Source organism: Colletotrichum costaricense (assembly GCF_030867565.1).
Source record: "Colletotrichum costaricense strain IMI 309622 chromosome Unknown Scaffold_6.1, whole genome shotgun sequence".
Taxonomy (NCBI): domain Eukaryota; kingdom Fungi; phylum Ascomycota; class Sordariomycetes; order Glomerellales; family Glomerellaceae; genus Colletotrichum; species Colletotrichum costaricense.
Genome location: NW_026848235.1, coordinates 170,709 through 185,247, shown reverse-complemented (window position 1 = coordinate 185,247; position 14,539 = coordinate 170,709). Strand labels below are relative to the sequence as shown.

The window sequence follows — 14,539 nt, the reverse complement described above, 5'->3', positions numbered from 1 at the left end:
AACGATATTACTAATACTAAGTAAATAATTATTAATATTACTAAAGTCGTTAACTAAACCTCTATAGTATTTATTATTAACTAGTTAACTCCTAAAAAAACTAGTAATTTTTATAAATAGCTAAAACTATTTATAAAGCTTAGGCCTAACTACTATACTTAACGTCTATTTTTTTATAAAGTTAAAAAAGCTTTTAGTAAAAAATCCTTCTTATTAACCTTATCTTAATAATAAGTTCGAGTTCTAAAAGCTAGAGTTAAGTATATAGCTCTTAAAAAAAAGAAAAGTATTTAAATAAACCTAAATACTAAGTTCGCTAATATTAAGGATATAAAGAGGGCTTAAGAAAACGCTAGTAAATGTTTAATTAATCCTAGTCGAACTATAAAGGTCGAATTACTTAGTAAGGGTAGTAATTATATTATAATAGTAATAAAAGGTAGTTAATTAATTAACTATAGTTAGTGGTAATATACCTAGACCTATTTTTAATAGGGTGGCCGAATGGGGGGGGTGGCCGAGTGGGGGTGCTCCGACTTACTGTTTTCAATAGCCTCTTGGAGTATTTGAGAAAGAAGCCTTGCACAGAACCCCGCCTTCTCGAGCATTACCAAGGAAGTTCGAATAAACAATATCAGCAAATAAGAGAGTGCTTCTTGCCAGAAGAAAAGGCGATCAAATGGGATGGCGGCTGGCATGTCAAAGTTATGAAGGCTTCCGCCGTTACTTGCCTTTTGGCATCTCACGCCGGCATCGCTATGGCCGCTGTCGGCTGCAGAGTCGAGCTTCTCAATGTCTACTAAGGTAGGCTATGGTTGGAAGTGGTTGTGTTTCTTTCCAGTTGTCTGCAATCATCTAAGATCCCAACTAGCGCAAAGGTCCTTACACTGTTTATGCCACAAACGACTGCGGCCTGAGCCTGGAGGCCAAGACTCGCTTTGCTGATGGATACACTCTCTGCAATGGGGGGTTGGGGGGGGGGTTGGGTTGTTAAAGCATTTTCTGAAACATTCACGTTTGTTTGCGTCTCGTATCCGTCTAAGCTTCACACAATGTGCGGATAAGGATAGAAGAAAGATCCAGCTATGTCGGTATCAAGGTGACGTGGGTAACTACCTTAACATTGGACTCGATCTTGAGGGAGATCTTTTCGAAATCTTAATCGCAATTCCAAGAAATTTCAAGCCATCTTGGGGAACTCCCCAAAGGCTATCTGCTAGCTGTCATACCGAGCGGTTTATTAGTCATGCTGTCGGTAATCCTGCCGTACATGGGAGTGGGTGGCTTCCTGTACTTTGAAAGTCACAGAAATGTAGTAAAATCGCCTAGCTCAGTCCATTATGATTGCGTCTCTCAAATTCCATCGCAGGCTGGCAATTTCATGTGAAGTAATTTCGGTCGCGACCGTTGAAAGATAAAAGTATGGCTGGAACGCAAGTCAGCATCTCTGGGTCAATGAACTCCGACGAGTAGGACTTATTTCACCAAATGTCACTGCACCAAGCCTTGAGTACTATGTCAGTCAGTGAGTTCAGGACAATTTCGATTTCATTGCTCTTATTCACTGCTGTTGTTATCTTTGGGGCATGATTTAGTCAGCGATACCATGCTTTTTAATCATGAGAGCATTCATCTCTTTTCATCATCCTGACACAGTTTTCCCTTCAAGTCTGAGAGCAACAAGCGATGAGTCGGGCGTCGTGGGGCTTGTCTGCGGTACGCGCTTGCAGGAGCCTTGAAGCTTATGATAGCATTTGTTCCGTTTCGCAAAGACTGTGGATTGAGATTTGTGTCCAAAAATCTGACAGTGACTGTCACCACGTATTCCGCTATATATGTAGAGTCTCGCGTATTTTACAGTGTACTTTAGGTAGAGGAGTGTCATTGTATTTAGCCGTGTGCTTTGTTTTGTACTCATATCAATACTCGAGTTCGGGTTTTTCTTGCTGTCTAGAATGACTTGTAACTTGAAGCTTTGCACACGGAAAATATCCAGAATGCGTAAAACAAATAGTGCTTATTGAATATATCAAGACCAATACATTGTTTACGGGACCTTAAACATCAGGTCAATAGCAACCATCAAACTCGACGATAAAGTATATAAATTGTAAGGAGAAGAATTGTTACAGGAGAGTAGGTAGGAAGAAAGGAACAAGCATTACTAGTACTAACAAAAGAAAAACAGGCTTCTTATCTAGAAACTAAAGGGAGCGGCGTCTGCATTGTTCGGGCAGCTGCTCACAAGCTGGTCTCCAACGACAGACTGGGAGTTTGAAACGACAACGCTGCCGGCGGGATTCGTGAGCGAGAAATTGAACAAGCCACAGTTCTGCGCGTTGACGAACAAGATACGAATCGGATAGTATTGACCAGCAGTCGCAGTAAATGTAAAAGTACCCGAACTGCTTGTGTCGTAGTAGTTGACATTTTTGTTATAATTTGAATTACTGTAGCCACTTTTGGCGACGCTGCTGCCCAGCCAGAGATAGACGCTATCGTCCACACCGCTGAAGCTGAAAGTGTAGGTTCCGGATGTAGCAGGATGAAAATAGCCAATATGCTGCACGATGATGTAGTTGGATTCTGATACAGTAGTACCATAAACATTTCGGGTCGAGGTGCCACAAGACGATGACAGACCAACTGTGGTCGTTAAGCCCCTATTATTGGGACTCTGTCCGCTGAGTACGGTTTGAATATTGAAGTAAGTTGTCTTCCAGTTTGCTTGTGAGGTTGCGTCTGAATTCTGGAACGGGATCTTACCCGCCTGACTGGCGGTGTCGGTCGGAGCTTGTGACAAGCCATAGTACGCCCATAGCAATCCAGGGGTGCAGCTCGGGCTCGGCGTCACATAAGTGACAATAGTGGTCGTGCCAGCTGGGTTGGTCTGAGGAAGGGTTGTTATGCCAGTTTGGGATGCTGTTGAAGTTACGGTTGTCAGGGCGCCGGTGATGGGAACAAATGTGACGACGGTAGTCGTGCCAGCAGGATCGATTTGAGGCAAGGTCGTAACACCCGTTTGGGTAGCGGAAGAGACCACAGTTGTGATGGCACCGGTTATGGGAACAAATGAAACGACAGTTGTAGTGCCGGCGGGATCGGTTTGGGGTAAAGTTGTGACGCCCGTTTGGGTAGCTGAAGACACAACCGTTGTGAGAGCGCCAGTGATGGGAACAAATGTGACGACGGTAGTCGTACCCGCAGGGTCTGTCTGTGGTAGGGTTGTGACACCAGACTGAGTTGCGGAAGAGACAACCGTTGTTAAGGCACCGGTGATGGGAGGCACGAAGCTGAGAACTGTGGTGATGCCAGCTGGGTCAGTCTGTGGGAGAGTGATCACACCCGTTTCGGTTGCCGTTGATATAAGCGTTGTAAAGGCACCGGTCAGTGGCACAAAGCTGACAACTGTGGTAGTACCAGTTGGGTCGGTCTGAGGCAATGTCGTAACTCCCGTCTGAGCTGCCGATGAAATGACTGTGGTGATGAAACCGGTGGCTGGAGGAACGAAGCTAACAACTGTCGTAATACCCGTTAGATCGGGTTGGGGAAGCGTCGTGATACCCGTCTGAGTTGCCGTTGATACAACTGTTGTAATGCCACCGGTAAGTGGCACAAAAGTGACAACAGTGGTAATTCCGGTTGGGTCGGTTTGAGGTAGGGTCGTGACGCCGGACTGAGTTGCAGATGAAACGACTGTGGTAATAAAGCCTGTGGCTGGAGGAACGAAGCTAATGACTGTAGTGATTCCGGTTGGATCAGTCTGTGGTAAGGTTGTCACGCCTGTCTCAGTGGCCGTTGAAACCACCGTTGTAATAAAACCGGTGGCTGGAGGAACGAAGCTAATGACTGTAGTGATTCCGGTTGGATCAGTCTGTGGTAAGGTTGTCACGCCTGTCTCAGTGGCCGTTGAAACTACCGTTGTAATAAAGCCGGTGGCTGGAGGTACAAAGCTAATGACCGTAGTGACGCCCGTTGGATCGGGTTGAGGCAGCGTAGTCACTCCCATCTGAGTCGCGGTAGAGACCAGCGTGGTGAGTAAGCCTGTGGCTGGAGGTACGAAACTGACGACTGTGGTAATTCCAGTTGGATCAGGCTGAGGTAGGGTTGTCACGCCTATTTGAGTGGCCGTTGAAACTACCGTGGTAATAAAGCCGGTGGCTGAAGGTACAAAGCTAATGACCGTAGTGACGCCCGTTGGGTCGGGCTGGGGAAGTGTAGTCACTCCCGTCTGCGTGCCTGTTGACACAACTGTCGTGAGGAGTCCAATGGCTGGAGGGATAAAGCTGACTATCGTAGTCGTGCCAGTTGGGTTGGTCTGAGGTAAGGTAGTAACACCCGTCTGCGTACCTGTCGATACTAGCGTCGTCAGGAATCCTGTTGCTGGCGGGACGAAAGTAACCACAGTCGTCGTTCCAGCAGGATCTGTTTGAGGCAAAGTAGTGACGCCTGTTTGCGCGCCAGTCGAAGTTAAGGTTGTTAAAAGCCCTGTGGCTGAAAGCTCTGTGGCTTGCGGAACGAAAGTAACCACAGTTGTCGTTCCAGCAGGATCCGTTTGAGGCAGAGTGGTGACTCCGGTCTGACTGGCGGTAGATGTCAGAGTACGGACGACCCCGATACGAGGCACGAACGTGATCACAGTAGGAGGTCCGCCGGCCGTTCCGGGAGAAATGGTTGTCAACCCTGTAGTGCTGCCTGTTGAGGTAATAGTGACTGGAGGAGTTGTAGTTACAAATGTCACTACGGTTGGCGTGCCACCTGCAGGTCCGGGAGGAATTGTAGTCAGGCCAGTTGAACTTCCGGTTGAGGTGACAGTGATTGGTGCCGGGGGAGTTACAAATGTAACTATTGTTATCGATATAAAGTCGTCTCCGTCGCCAATATAATAGGGAAGCGTGGTAAGGCCGGTTGTACTCGCTGTCCGAGTGATGAGAGTTAGCAAATAAGGTGGGGCGCCGGTTACCGAAATGCCGGGTGTTGGAGGGAACGTCTGAACAAGACCGGTCGTAAAGGTTGTTCCTATGGGCCTAAAGCTAGTCGTAAGGGTAATGACGGTCACTGGTTCCCTGGTGATAAAGGTTATTATAGTAGTCGGTCCGCCGTTAGGGCCTGGCGGCAGCGTTGTGAGACCCGTGGTGGTTGCTGTTGAAGTAAGAGTTACAGGCGGAGTTCCAGTAACGAAGGTGATTACTGTTTCGGGACCTCCACCTGGGCCAATGGGAAGAGTTGTCAGGCCCGTCGTAGAGGCAGTAGATGTCAAAGTGACGGGGGCCGGTCTTGTCACGAACGTGACTACCGTAGTAGGGCCTCCATTTAGACCAGGCGGGATAGTTGTTAGACCTGTCGTAGATGCCATTGAAGTTACTGTTACAGGGAGAATGCTAGTGACAAAAGTCACTACTGTACTTGGTCCACCGTTAGGGCCCGGCGACAGCGTTATTAGACCAGTCGTCGTCGATATTGAAGTCACGGTGATAGGAGAGGGTCCGGTAACAAAGGTGATAACGGTAGGTGGACCCCCAGGACCCCCGGGCACAGTCGTTAGGCCGGTGGTAGTTGCGGTAGACGTGACCGTGACCGGTGGAAGACTCGCCACATAGGTGATGACTGTGTTGGGGCCGCCCGGTCCTCCAGGTATAGTAGTCAAGCCCGTCGTACTAGCAGTCGATGTGATAGTCGCTGGTGCCGGGCCTGTAGCGAAAGTGACAACCGTCGGCGGCCCACCATTTGGACCCGGCGACAATGTTGTGAGACCAGTAGTGGTGGCGGTAGACGTGATGGTGATTGGTTGCGGGCTGGTGATGAACGTGATAACTGTATCAGGGCCCCCAGGACCACCAGGAATCGTAGTCAAACCAGTTGTGGTGGCCATAGAAGTAAGCGTCACGGGCGCTGGGCCCGTGGCGAAGGTGATGACGGTCGGCGGTCCGCCATTAGGACCAGGAGGAACAGTCGTCAGCCCTGTGGTGCTTGCGGTTGAAGTTAGAGTGACCGCGGTGAGCTGCGGTAGGGTGGTGAAGGTAATAACGGTGGGCGGGCCGCCGTTCGGACCCGCAGGAATAGTGATGAGGCCAGTAGTACTCGCGGTTGAGGTGATTGTAATTGGAATAGGCGCAGTGCTTGAAGCAAAGGTGACAACAGTAGGAGGACCGCCGTTTGGACCCGGGGGGGATGTAGTCAACCCAGTTGTGCTTCCGAAAGATGTGAGGGTAACCGGAGGCGGGCCAGTAATAAACGTCACTACTGTTGGCGGACCGCCGTTGGGACCTGAAGGAAGAGTTGTGAGACCTGTAGTACTCGTAGTGGAAGTGACTGTAACTGGAATGGGTGCGGTAGTTGTAGCGAAAGTAACAACTGTGGGAGGACCTCCACTGGGGCCTGGAGGTAGCGTAGTCAATCCGGTTGTGCTTCCGAATGAGGTCAAGGTGGCTGGAAGAGGACCAGTCGCAAACGTCACCACCGCTGGTGGGCCGCCGTTTGGACCAGCAGGAAGAGTTGTCAGCCCAGTAGTGCTGGCCGTAGACGTAATTGTGACTGGCACAGGCGCGGTTGTTATAGCATAGGTAACAACGGTAGGAGGGCCTCCACCCGGCCCCGGAGGGAATGTTCTCAGCCCAGTTGTGCTTCCAAATGATGTCAAGGTGACTGGAAGAGGACCGGTAGCAAAGGTGATGACGGTCGTGGGACCGCCGTCTGGGCCCGGATAAAGCGTCGTAAGACCGGTCGCGCTGCCGGTCGAGGTCAACGTGACAGGCTGAGGCCCCGTCACGAATGTGACAATTATAGGGGCTCCGCCATTTGGTCCAGGTGGAATAGTAGTGAGACCGGTAGTGCTTGCGGTAGATGTCAAGGTGACAGGAAGTTTGGCTGCCGGCGGACCGGTAACGAAGGTAACTATCGTAGCAGGTCCCCCGTTGGGCCCTAACGGGAGCGTTGTGAGGCCAGTAGTAGATGCAGTAGACGTAACAGTAACTGGAGGAGGCCCCGTTGCAAAGGTAATGACAGTTGGTGGACCGCCGTTAGGCCCCGGAAGAAGAGTTGTCAACCCCGTTGTGGATGCTTGTGAGATTATCGTCACTGGAGGTAAAGGTGTGGTAACAAAGGTAATCACAGTCGGCGGGCCACTATCAGGACCGGATTGAAGAGTGCTCAGGCCAGTGGTAGATGCGAAAGATGTTATGGTCACCGTTCCCGGGGGTTCTGGAGCGAAAGTGACAACAGTAAGAGGGCCTCCTTTAGGCCCCGGGGGCAGAGTCACCAACCCAGTAGTGAGGGCGGTAGAGGTGATTGTTACTGTCTTTTGGGAGTTGAGAAGCGAAGTGACGAACGTGACGACAGTAGGAGAATCTCCGTTGGGACCAGGGGGGATGGTTGTCAAACCAGTCGTAGAAGCAAGCGACGTGATCGTGACTGGGCCAGACTGAGGGGTCACAAAGGTAACCACCGTCGGAGAACCTCCATCGGGACCGGGAGGAATGGTTGTGAGCCCAGTTGTCGACGCGACTGATGTGATGGTCACTGGAGACAGCGGCGCAGTGACAAAAGTAACCACCGTCGGAGGACCACCATTGGGACCGGGAGAAACGGTTGTCAGACCAGTCGTAGAAGCAAGAGAAGTGATAGTGACTGGGCCAGACTGAGGGGTCATGAAAGTGACGACCGTAGGGGGGCCGCCGTTGCGACCAGGAGGAATAGTTGTGAGCCCAGTTGTCGATGCGATTGAAGTGAGGGTCACTGGAGACAGCGGCGTGGTGACAAAAGTAACCACGGTAGGGGGTCTTCTATCAAATCCGGGAATGGTACTGAGGCCAGTTGTTTTTGCAGACGAGGTCACTGTAATAGGACCTGTTACGAATGTAATTACCGTAGATGGACCGCCATTCGGACCCGGGGGGACGGTTGTTAACCCGGGTTTACTTGCGAGAGAAGTGACAGTAGGTAAAGAACTCCTCGGAGGCCTTATATAGGTGATATCTGAAGTTGGATCTCCCGGGTGTTTTGGCGGAATTGTTTTGGCTCCCGTCTTAGAGCCTGTCGACGTAAAAACAACTACACCAAGGGTTTCAGAGGCGGTCAAAGTTACCGTTGTCTTTGACGTGATAGTTCCGCCTATGACAATATCGGTGGTGGTTAGCCACTCAGTCCACGTCCTAGATGATGTCAACAAAAAGCGCCCATGTTGAACTTTTGAGAAAGGCTCACCTGGTCCTGGTTGAAGTCGCGACATTCCCAGAACACTGGATTTCGAAAGGTTGGTATTCAACCACGACTTTGGCATCTATTGGGCAGGGAGAGTTACTACCCGCCGGAATGGCAACAATCCTCGTCCAAAAGACGATGAAGAAAATCGGAATCTTCCACTTCATCTTGCCTATCTTGTGACTGACAAGTCAGTTCGAAAAAGCAAATTTGGTCTCCAAGTCCCCAGAGTTCTACAACAAGGAAGAAAAGTGAGTTTTTGAGACGATGATTCCCTGATGCTTTGACATAGAAAAACAAGGACTGTTTTTAAATTTCGAGTGCTCGATTTCCTAAGTGGACATCGCATTGCCGTTGAAGCTGAGCCCGCTTAGGAGAGCGCCAAATCTATACGTGTTTCTGAAGTCAAGTGCTGTTGCCATTCGAGCCAACAAATTGATCGACAGAGTGACTTCTACACTACCATAAACCTGAGCTACCTACCTGTAATCAAAATTGTTATCGTAGCCCCAAGAACCTTGTCCCCGCCATTTCCAACCATCTGCTTCGAACCGGATGCAGCAATAATACTGAGAGACAATATCGCCTGTTTACATTATGAGAATATCTTCTGTAAGCAAATAGCCAATAGTAGTTCTGGACAGGAAAAGAAAAGGAGCTGTGGTACAAGTCGACCACCCAGAAACGAACGCCGTTCAGAGGAGGATTAGTTCAACTCAAAGCCGGAACGTTGGATGGATCCAGTCTCGCCTCTTGCCGATTAAGTTTTCAGTAACCTGCATGTATATTATTTCGTCCAATGGAAAAAAGTCTACGAACTGTTCTAAGGACATCTTGCTTCTGCATGGAAACATGGAGAAAGACGATGAGGCTAGGGCATGCCTTGACTAAGATCTCATTAGCTGTAGTGCACGGAATTACTCGACCGTCACACTAGACGATGTCAAACCGGATTAGAAATGATTGCTTATTCAAAGCAGGTTTGGATCGTTTTCTGGTTGAGACTGCATTCCGATGTAGCGACCCGAGATCAGAAGAAGAGGGGACAACGGGCGGCGATAATCATAGTGGGTGCAATGCATCCGGATGTCCACCCATCTAGGTGGTGGTGGCTGTGCTATACGGTATGGTCCAATACTGACTCCCGACCATATAAGGTTTGAGAAGGAAAGACATCAGTCAATTTTCGGGCCAGATGCCATACGAAGGCTGATCAATTTCGGCAAGCAGACCTTTGTCCTAACTTCCGTTACATAGCGCCCGGCTAAGTGACTTGCCTGACATAATGAATGAGCAAGCTAGACCATCTTCAGAAACCGGTCGGTTTCGTGTGGTGATACGAGAGCACCGCATAGAGACTGAACTGAGACATTTTCTATAACGCTAAACATCGCCCGGCACTTGGGGAGCGCTATGTTGTGATGATGTCCTACCTGCCTAGATCCAGCCCCAGGCGCGTCAAAGGGGTTAGGCCTATCTGGTGATGTTCGGGGTTAAGATAAATAATCTACATTCCGATTCCTTGGCTTTGACGCTAGGTAGATGCATTGGGCAAAATTGCTTGGTACAAGGCGGTAGGTCATTACATTCGTGTCTGATTCTTCATCATGATCCTTCACAGTCGATACAGCTTTCATTGCTGGAAGAAATTACGGATGTCTGCACTTAGAATAGCTCAAAGACTACATGCCAAGTAAGAGATATCAAACCAAAATGAGTCTTACTTTCCTTTAAACTTAAGCGGACTGGAAGATTGGTAGCAGTCAAGAAGCTACATTTGATCCCAGCTCATGTGTTGGAACTTGTCAAAGCTACCCACATCACATTGAGAATTTCTATGAAATGTCTTAGACTGAAGCTGCGATCAGAGCCTGAATTATGTGATGACCAAAGATGTGCAGACAAAGAGGCGAAGAGGCATGTGCCTTTGTGAAGAAACTTCGAAGTTGTCAGGATCAAGTCAAGTGAGCCAAAGCCCACACGCTACCAGCATATTTCCATATTTCCATGTCTTGGAGCAGTTTCAGCTAGATTATTGTACACAATTTTGAATCGAGAGACTTTTTCCAACTACCTCAGACAACTAAGACCTGCTCTAAGTAATACACCTTCCATCCAAACCCAGCACTTTCATGGTCAGCTCTCGCAAGGCGCTTTTGACACGTATGCGAGCTTAAGAGTGCCAATTATCCGTACCGGACCTCATTTGCCCCGATTCTTTGTTCTTCTGGCGGTATGCAGCGATCGCCAAGTTAGTAGCTAGGCTTGATAACTCCGGCAACTCAGGATTCATGTGACCTCGCATCGCTCTTGATGACACTGAGGTATTATAATCAAACCATGGGACAATCACTTGATAATGGGCACTTAAAAGACGACACCAAACCGTGAAATCGTAGGATTGATCATTTCACCTTGTGAATTGGGAACAGTCGAAGGGTCTCGTGGCTTCCCAGAAACACCCCCCTCCCCCTCAGCTACCCCCTTTGGCGAGTGATTGTTTTCCTTTGCCCCTCAACTCAATCTTGAACACGACGACTTATCACCATCTCGATTCATTATTGTTGATCCCTTTCACTATTTTCTTAGCTTGCCACATATTTGGTCGAAATGAAACCTGTAGCGCTTGTGGCCATATCGTTTTACGTAGGTATGTTGGGCGGCAACATTGTCTACTGAGATTGAAACGTTGGCATTATCAACAGTCGACTGTTCAGTAAGCTGAAAGCCCTCATAAAAGCTCAGGAAACTCTGATACAGAAAATAATTACGCCTTCACATCAAGTCTTGCGCCAGTACCTTCCAGTAGGCCCGAAATGTCTCCTGGTATTGTTAAGTGAACCTTTCCCGTCTCAAGGCCACTTCGTTGTTGCAGGATGTTTAACACAGCTGTTTAACACAGCTACCGCGTCGCCTGCAACTCTCGGTAAAGTTGGTAGCCCCGGTAGTTCCCCTGCATCAACCAAAGTTGCTAGCGGCAGTTCAGGCGGTGGTGGAAGTGGTGAAAGTGGCGAAGGAGGCGGAGGAAGGGTAGGAGGAGAAGGAGAAGATTCTGACGGCAGCAATAGAGCTTCACCAACGCACAGAGGTACAGCTTCAGGCGCAGCGATCGTACAAGTCCCAACGGCCAGTGTCCAGGCCGTCCGGTCCGGCAAGTGGGTGCTGGTTATCGCCGGCTTGCTGATGGTCTTGTAGAGCGCTTGGCATGCGTCTGAGAAAGATTTCATCACAGCTTCCGCACCTGCCTCTCAAATATTGCCGTCCAATGCAAAGCTTAGATTCACCTCAAACGTGTGAGCCTAGGTAATCAGAACATATGCCCTAAAATCAATAATTCTTTGATACAGACTTTCCCGATTCGCAAAACTTTAGTACTCGATTGATGCTTCAGTACTCCCTGCCTTGTGGAAGCCATTGCCGCATCATTATCTGCTATGTTCAACGTTTTTGTTGACGACTGACAAGGCTTATAAGTCGAAGGTCACGTAAAAAGCCACCACCTGGTACACGAAGCCCATATAGAACCAACATGGAGAAAAAGCTGGCTCAGAGTTCACGTAACATTACGTGTGGATGCAACATTTGCAAGCTCAAACTAAGATCGCCAGATGAGGTATTGCAGCGTAAGTTTATTATAAGATAGACCTGATTATTTTGTCCCGAACTTGATAAGTCGAATACTTGTGACTAAAACTTGGTCGAGCTTCATTGCTGCAAACTCGCGCTGTGGTCCTAAATAGAAAATCATCCATGACTATTGTTGCTTCAGAGACCTTGCTTATCTTGTCATTACAGAAACGCTATGAAGATATCTGAGTCTTCTGAGCTTCTCGACCTAATTCTTCCATCAAATCCGAAAATGACAGTCCCATTCCAAGCATCCTTCCCAAGTGGTCTCTCAAACTCGAGATCGCCTCTGTCGTAGCCTTGGCAACTCGTCTTTCATCGTCACGTGCTGCCTTTTTCCGCCGGTCTATTGTCTTCCAGGAGCCCGAAGCTTGCACTCCCCTTGAAATCAACTTCCCATCCTTGACGGTTCGGTTGACAAAAAGATATTTACGATCTCGAGGCGGGGATCTGGGATCCTCTGCCACTGAGTGAGATCGGTGTCGATGACGAGTCGGCGATGGTCTTGGGTACAAGTTCACGGCACCGCGACCGGTATTTGACTCATACTCCATCAGCGGGCATGGGGACAAGTCTGACATCTGCGAGACATTGTCGACATTGACATCTGGGGATGTTTTGTAGTATCTGCTTGCCGGCTGGTCGAAAATCGCCTCCGAGTTTAGCCGTGGGTCAGACCTATGCCTCCCGAGGCCTGTAATGATCTGCGGACGTCTTTCCGTTTGTCCATAGCCATCGTGATGGATGGGTGTTTCGTATTCGGGCATAGATAAAACACGTGGCCTCGAGAAGTCGTGTCCATATTCTTCAAGTCTCCTGTTATGGAGATGCAGCGGCGCTAGCATTTCCCTTTGAGAAGGGTCCCATTGTGGTGAATCGATGCTGGGTAACGGCAAAGCGTATGCCCAACTTCTACTATCGTTGGTCGAAGAGATGTATGAACGAAAGTCTAGTGTTCCTTCGGACTAAGTCAGTTTCTTGGCCAGCTAACTCTGCCAACACCGTGGGAAGTCTAATAATTACCATCTACATGTGTGCTGCAGGCATCCTGAGGCGGACCTTGCCAAGCCTCCATTGAGGTTGACGTTCGGACAAGGCAGTCTTGTGGGCCAAGATAATTTGGGTGGAACATGATTGCCGCTCAGCAAAGTAAGGAAGGAGGGGGTAAATAGCAGTGGGTCGTTTGTCTGATGAATGCAGGGGGTTCGATGTGAGAAGGCATATCAGGCCCAAGGTTTCTTGCCAGAACTTATACCCAGAGACGATCACCTACATTGTCGAAAACATAATTCAAAAGCAGTTGCTGCTCAATTGTCAGGCTAGCGTCGAATTCCGTAGTGGGCAAGCTCTTGTGGGTATTTCACCCTCCTGCTAGTCCATCCAATCGGATATTGAGGCGACTGATGTCTGTCCATCGTGATCAACATTTACACTGCCGGTGGCACGATCTGGTAGGCAATTTCCCCCGTCTTCCGTGTCCGGAATGGGCGTGGGGGGATTTCCAAAAACTTTGCAGTCGGTCCCAGAATGAAACTGATGATGAGGGGGCCACTTCCTGGAGCATCAACACAAGCTTCTACATATCCGGCAAATAAGGCAAACTTTGCCGTCGAGCTGAACTGAGCTGACATGGGGCCTTGAATTTACAGTTGGAACTAGCCTCAATCCCTGCATCTGTTCGTGATAGAGCATCGCCCGATAGCATATTAAAGGGCCCGGTATGCTAGATGGGCGGCATGTCAGCGGGACAAGTGCGAGAGATTTGTCCGATTCCCGGTGATTGTATGGGTTGTTCCACTAAGGCTTGACGCCGTGTCTTGTTCCTCTTAGCTGGTTGTCTACGGCACCTAAGATAGTGTGCTTCCAGCTAGATGGCCGCCGGGGGTTGGGGGAGGAGGGGGGCGCCACGGCGGGTTGACAAGATGGGTCTTTGGGGCAATCACTTAACGATGTTGAAATCCCATGTCGCTGGCTGTCTATAATTTTACGAGAGTTCTAGGCAAATACTCGGTCCGGGGTGCCCTAGATGGAAATGGACAAAAAAGGTGTGGAAAGGACATAGACGCCACGTCTAGGGGGTTGGGCAAGCCTAAGAACTTGAGGGGAGATCGATCCCTTAGCTTCAATTCGGAAAGACTGCATTCCGTGGCACGCAACGCCAATGGCTCTTTTCTTGCGGCATCTGAGAGGCAAGCTCTTGGCTGGCACCCAAGGAGGTGCTACGTACTCGTTTGAAGGCTTCACCTTCTGGATATCGGCGACCATGATCACATCATCCAAGCTGTATGCAAGTCCTCGTCTTCCTCCCCCCACAATATAACAAAATAGATTCGCGAGGGTCGAAAGTATTTTGAGCCGGCCGTATGCGAAATGAATCCACCATATTGTTAAGATGAACGTTGCAATCAGAGACAGTCACGATGGCCTATCTTTATGCCGATGAGCCGAGGGGGCAATGGAATGGCATCATTTTAACGCAGCAACCGCACGTAACTATCGCGACCGCCATCGTGATTTATCGCCCTAATTTGACAATGGCCAAGCTGAAGATGTTCCTGAAAGTTTAAATATCTTTAGTGTATCTATCAAACCTGGCACGATCGTCTCGATAATCTGGGGTCCTGATCAACACTAAAGTAGTCAATCATGAGTGCAATTCTCCGTAGCGTACGGATATAAGCCAAACCCTAGGAATCTGGAGTCAAACAGAGAC

General features: G+C 49.1%; 4 protein-coding genes across 4 annotated transcripts; 2 read left to right on the top strand and 2 right to left on the bottom strand.

The window, feature by feature from the left end:
- Positions 1-792: 792 nt before the first annotated feature.
- CCOS01_06271 (uncharacterized protein) lies at positions 793-945 on the top strand (the record flags this gene model as incomplete). The annotated part of the gene is made up of 1 exon (XM_060454440.1): positions 793-945. The coding sequence occupies one exon, from the start codon at positions 793-795 to the stop codon at positions 943-945; it is 153 nt and encodes a 50-aa protein (XP_060314140.1).
- Positions 946-2,197: 1,252 nt separating this feature from the next.
- Positions 2,198-8,366, bottom strand: CCOS01_06270 (uncharacterized protein; the record flags this gene model as incomplete). Its single annotated transcript, XM_060454439.1, has 2 exons — positions 2,198-8,150; positions 8,203-8,366. 2 exons carry the CDS (start codon positions 8,364-8,366, stop codon positions 2,198-2,200), a joined length of 6,117 nt encoding a protein of 2,038 aa, XP_060314139.1.
- A 2,443-nt stretch (positions 8,367-10,809) lies between these two features.
- CCOS01_06269 (uncharacterized protein) lies at positions 10,810-11,394 on the top strand (the record flags this gene model as incomplete). The annotated part of the gene is made up of 2 exons (XM_060454438.1): positions 10,810-10,849; positions 11,102-11,394. 2 exons carry the CDS (start codon positions 10,810-10,812, stop codon positions 11,392-11,394), a joined length of 333 nt encoding a protein of 110 aa, XP_060314138.1.
- Positions 11,395-11,999: 605 nt separating this feature from the next.
- On the bottom strand, positions 12,000-12,958 carry CCOS01_06268 (uncharacterized protein; the record flags this gene model as incomplete). Its single annotated transcript, XM_060454437.1, has 2 exons — positions 12,000-12,784; positions 12,850-12,958. 2 exons carry the CDS (start codon positions 12,956-12,958, stop codon positions 12,000-12,002), a joined length of 894 nt encoding a protein of 297 aa, XP_060314137.1.
- Between the last annotated feature and the right edge of the window lie 1,581 nt (positions 12,959-14,539).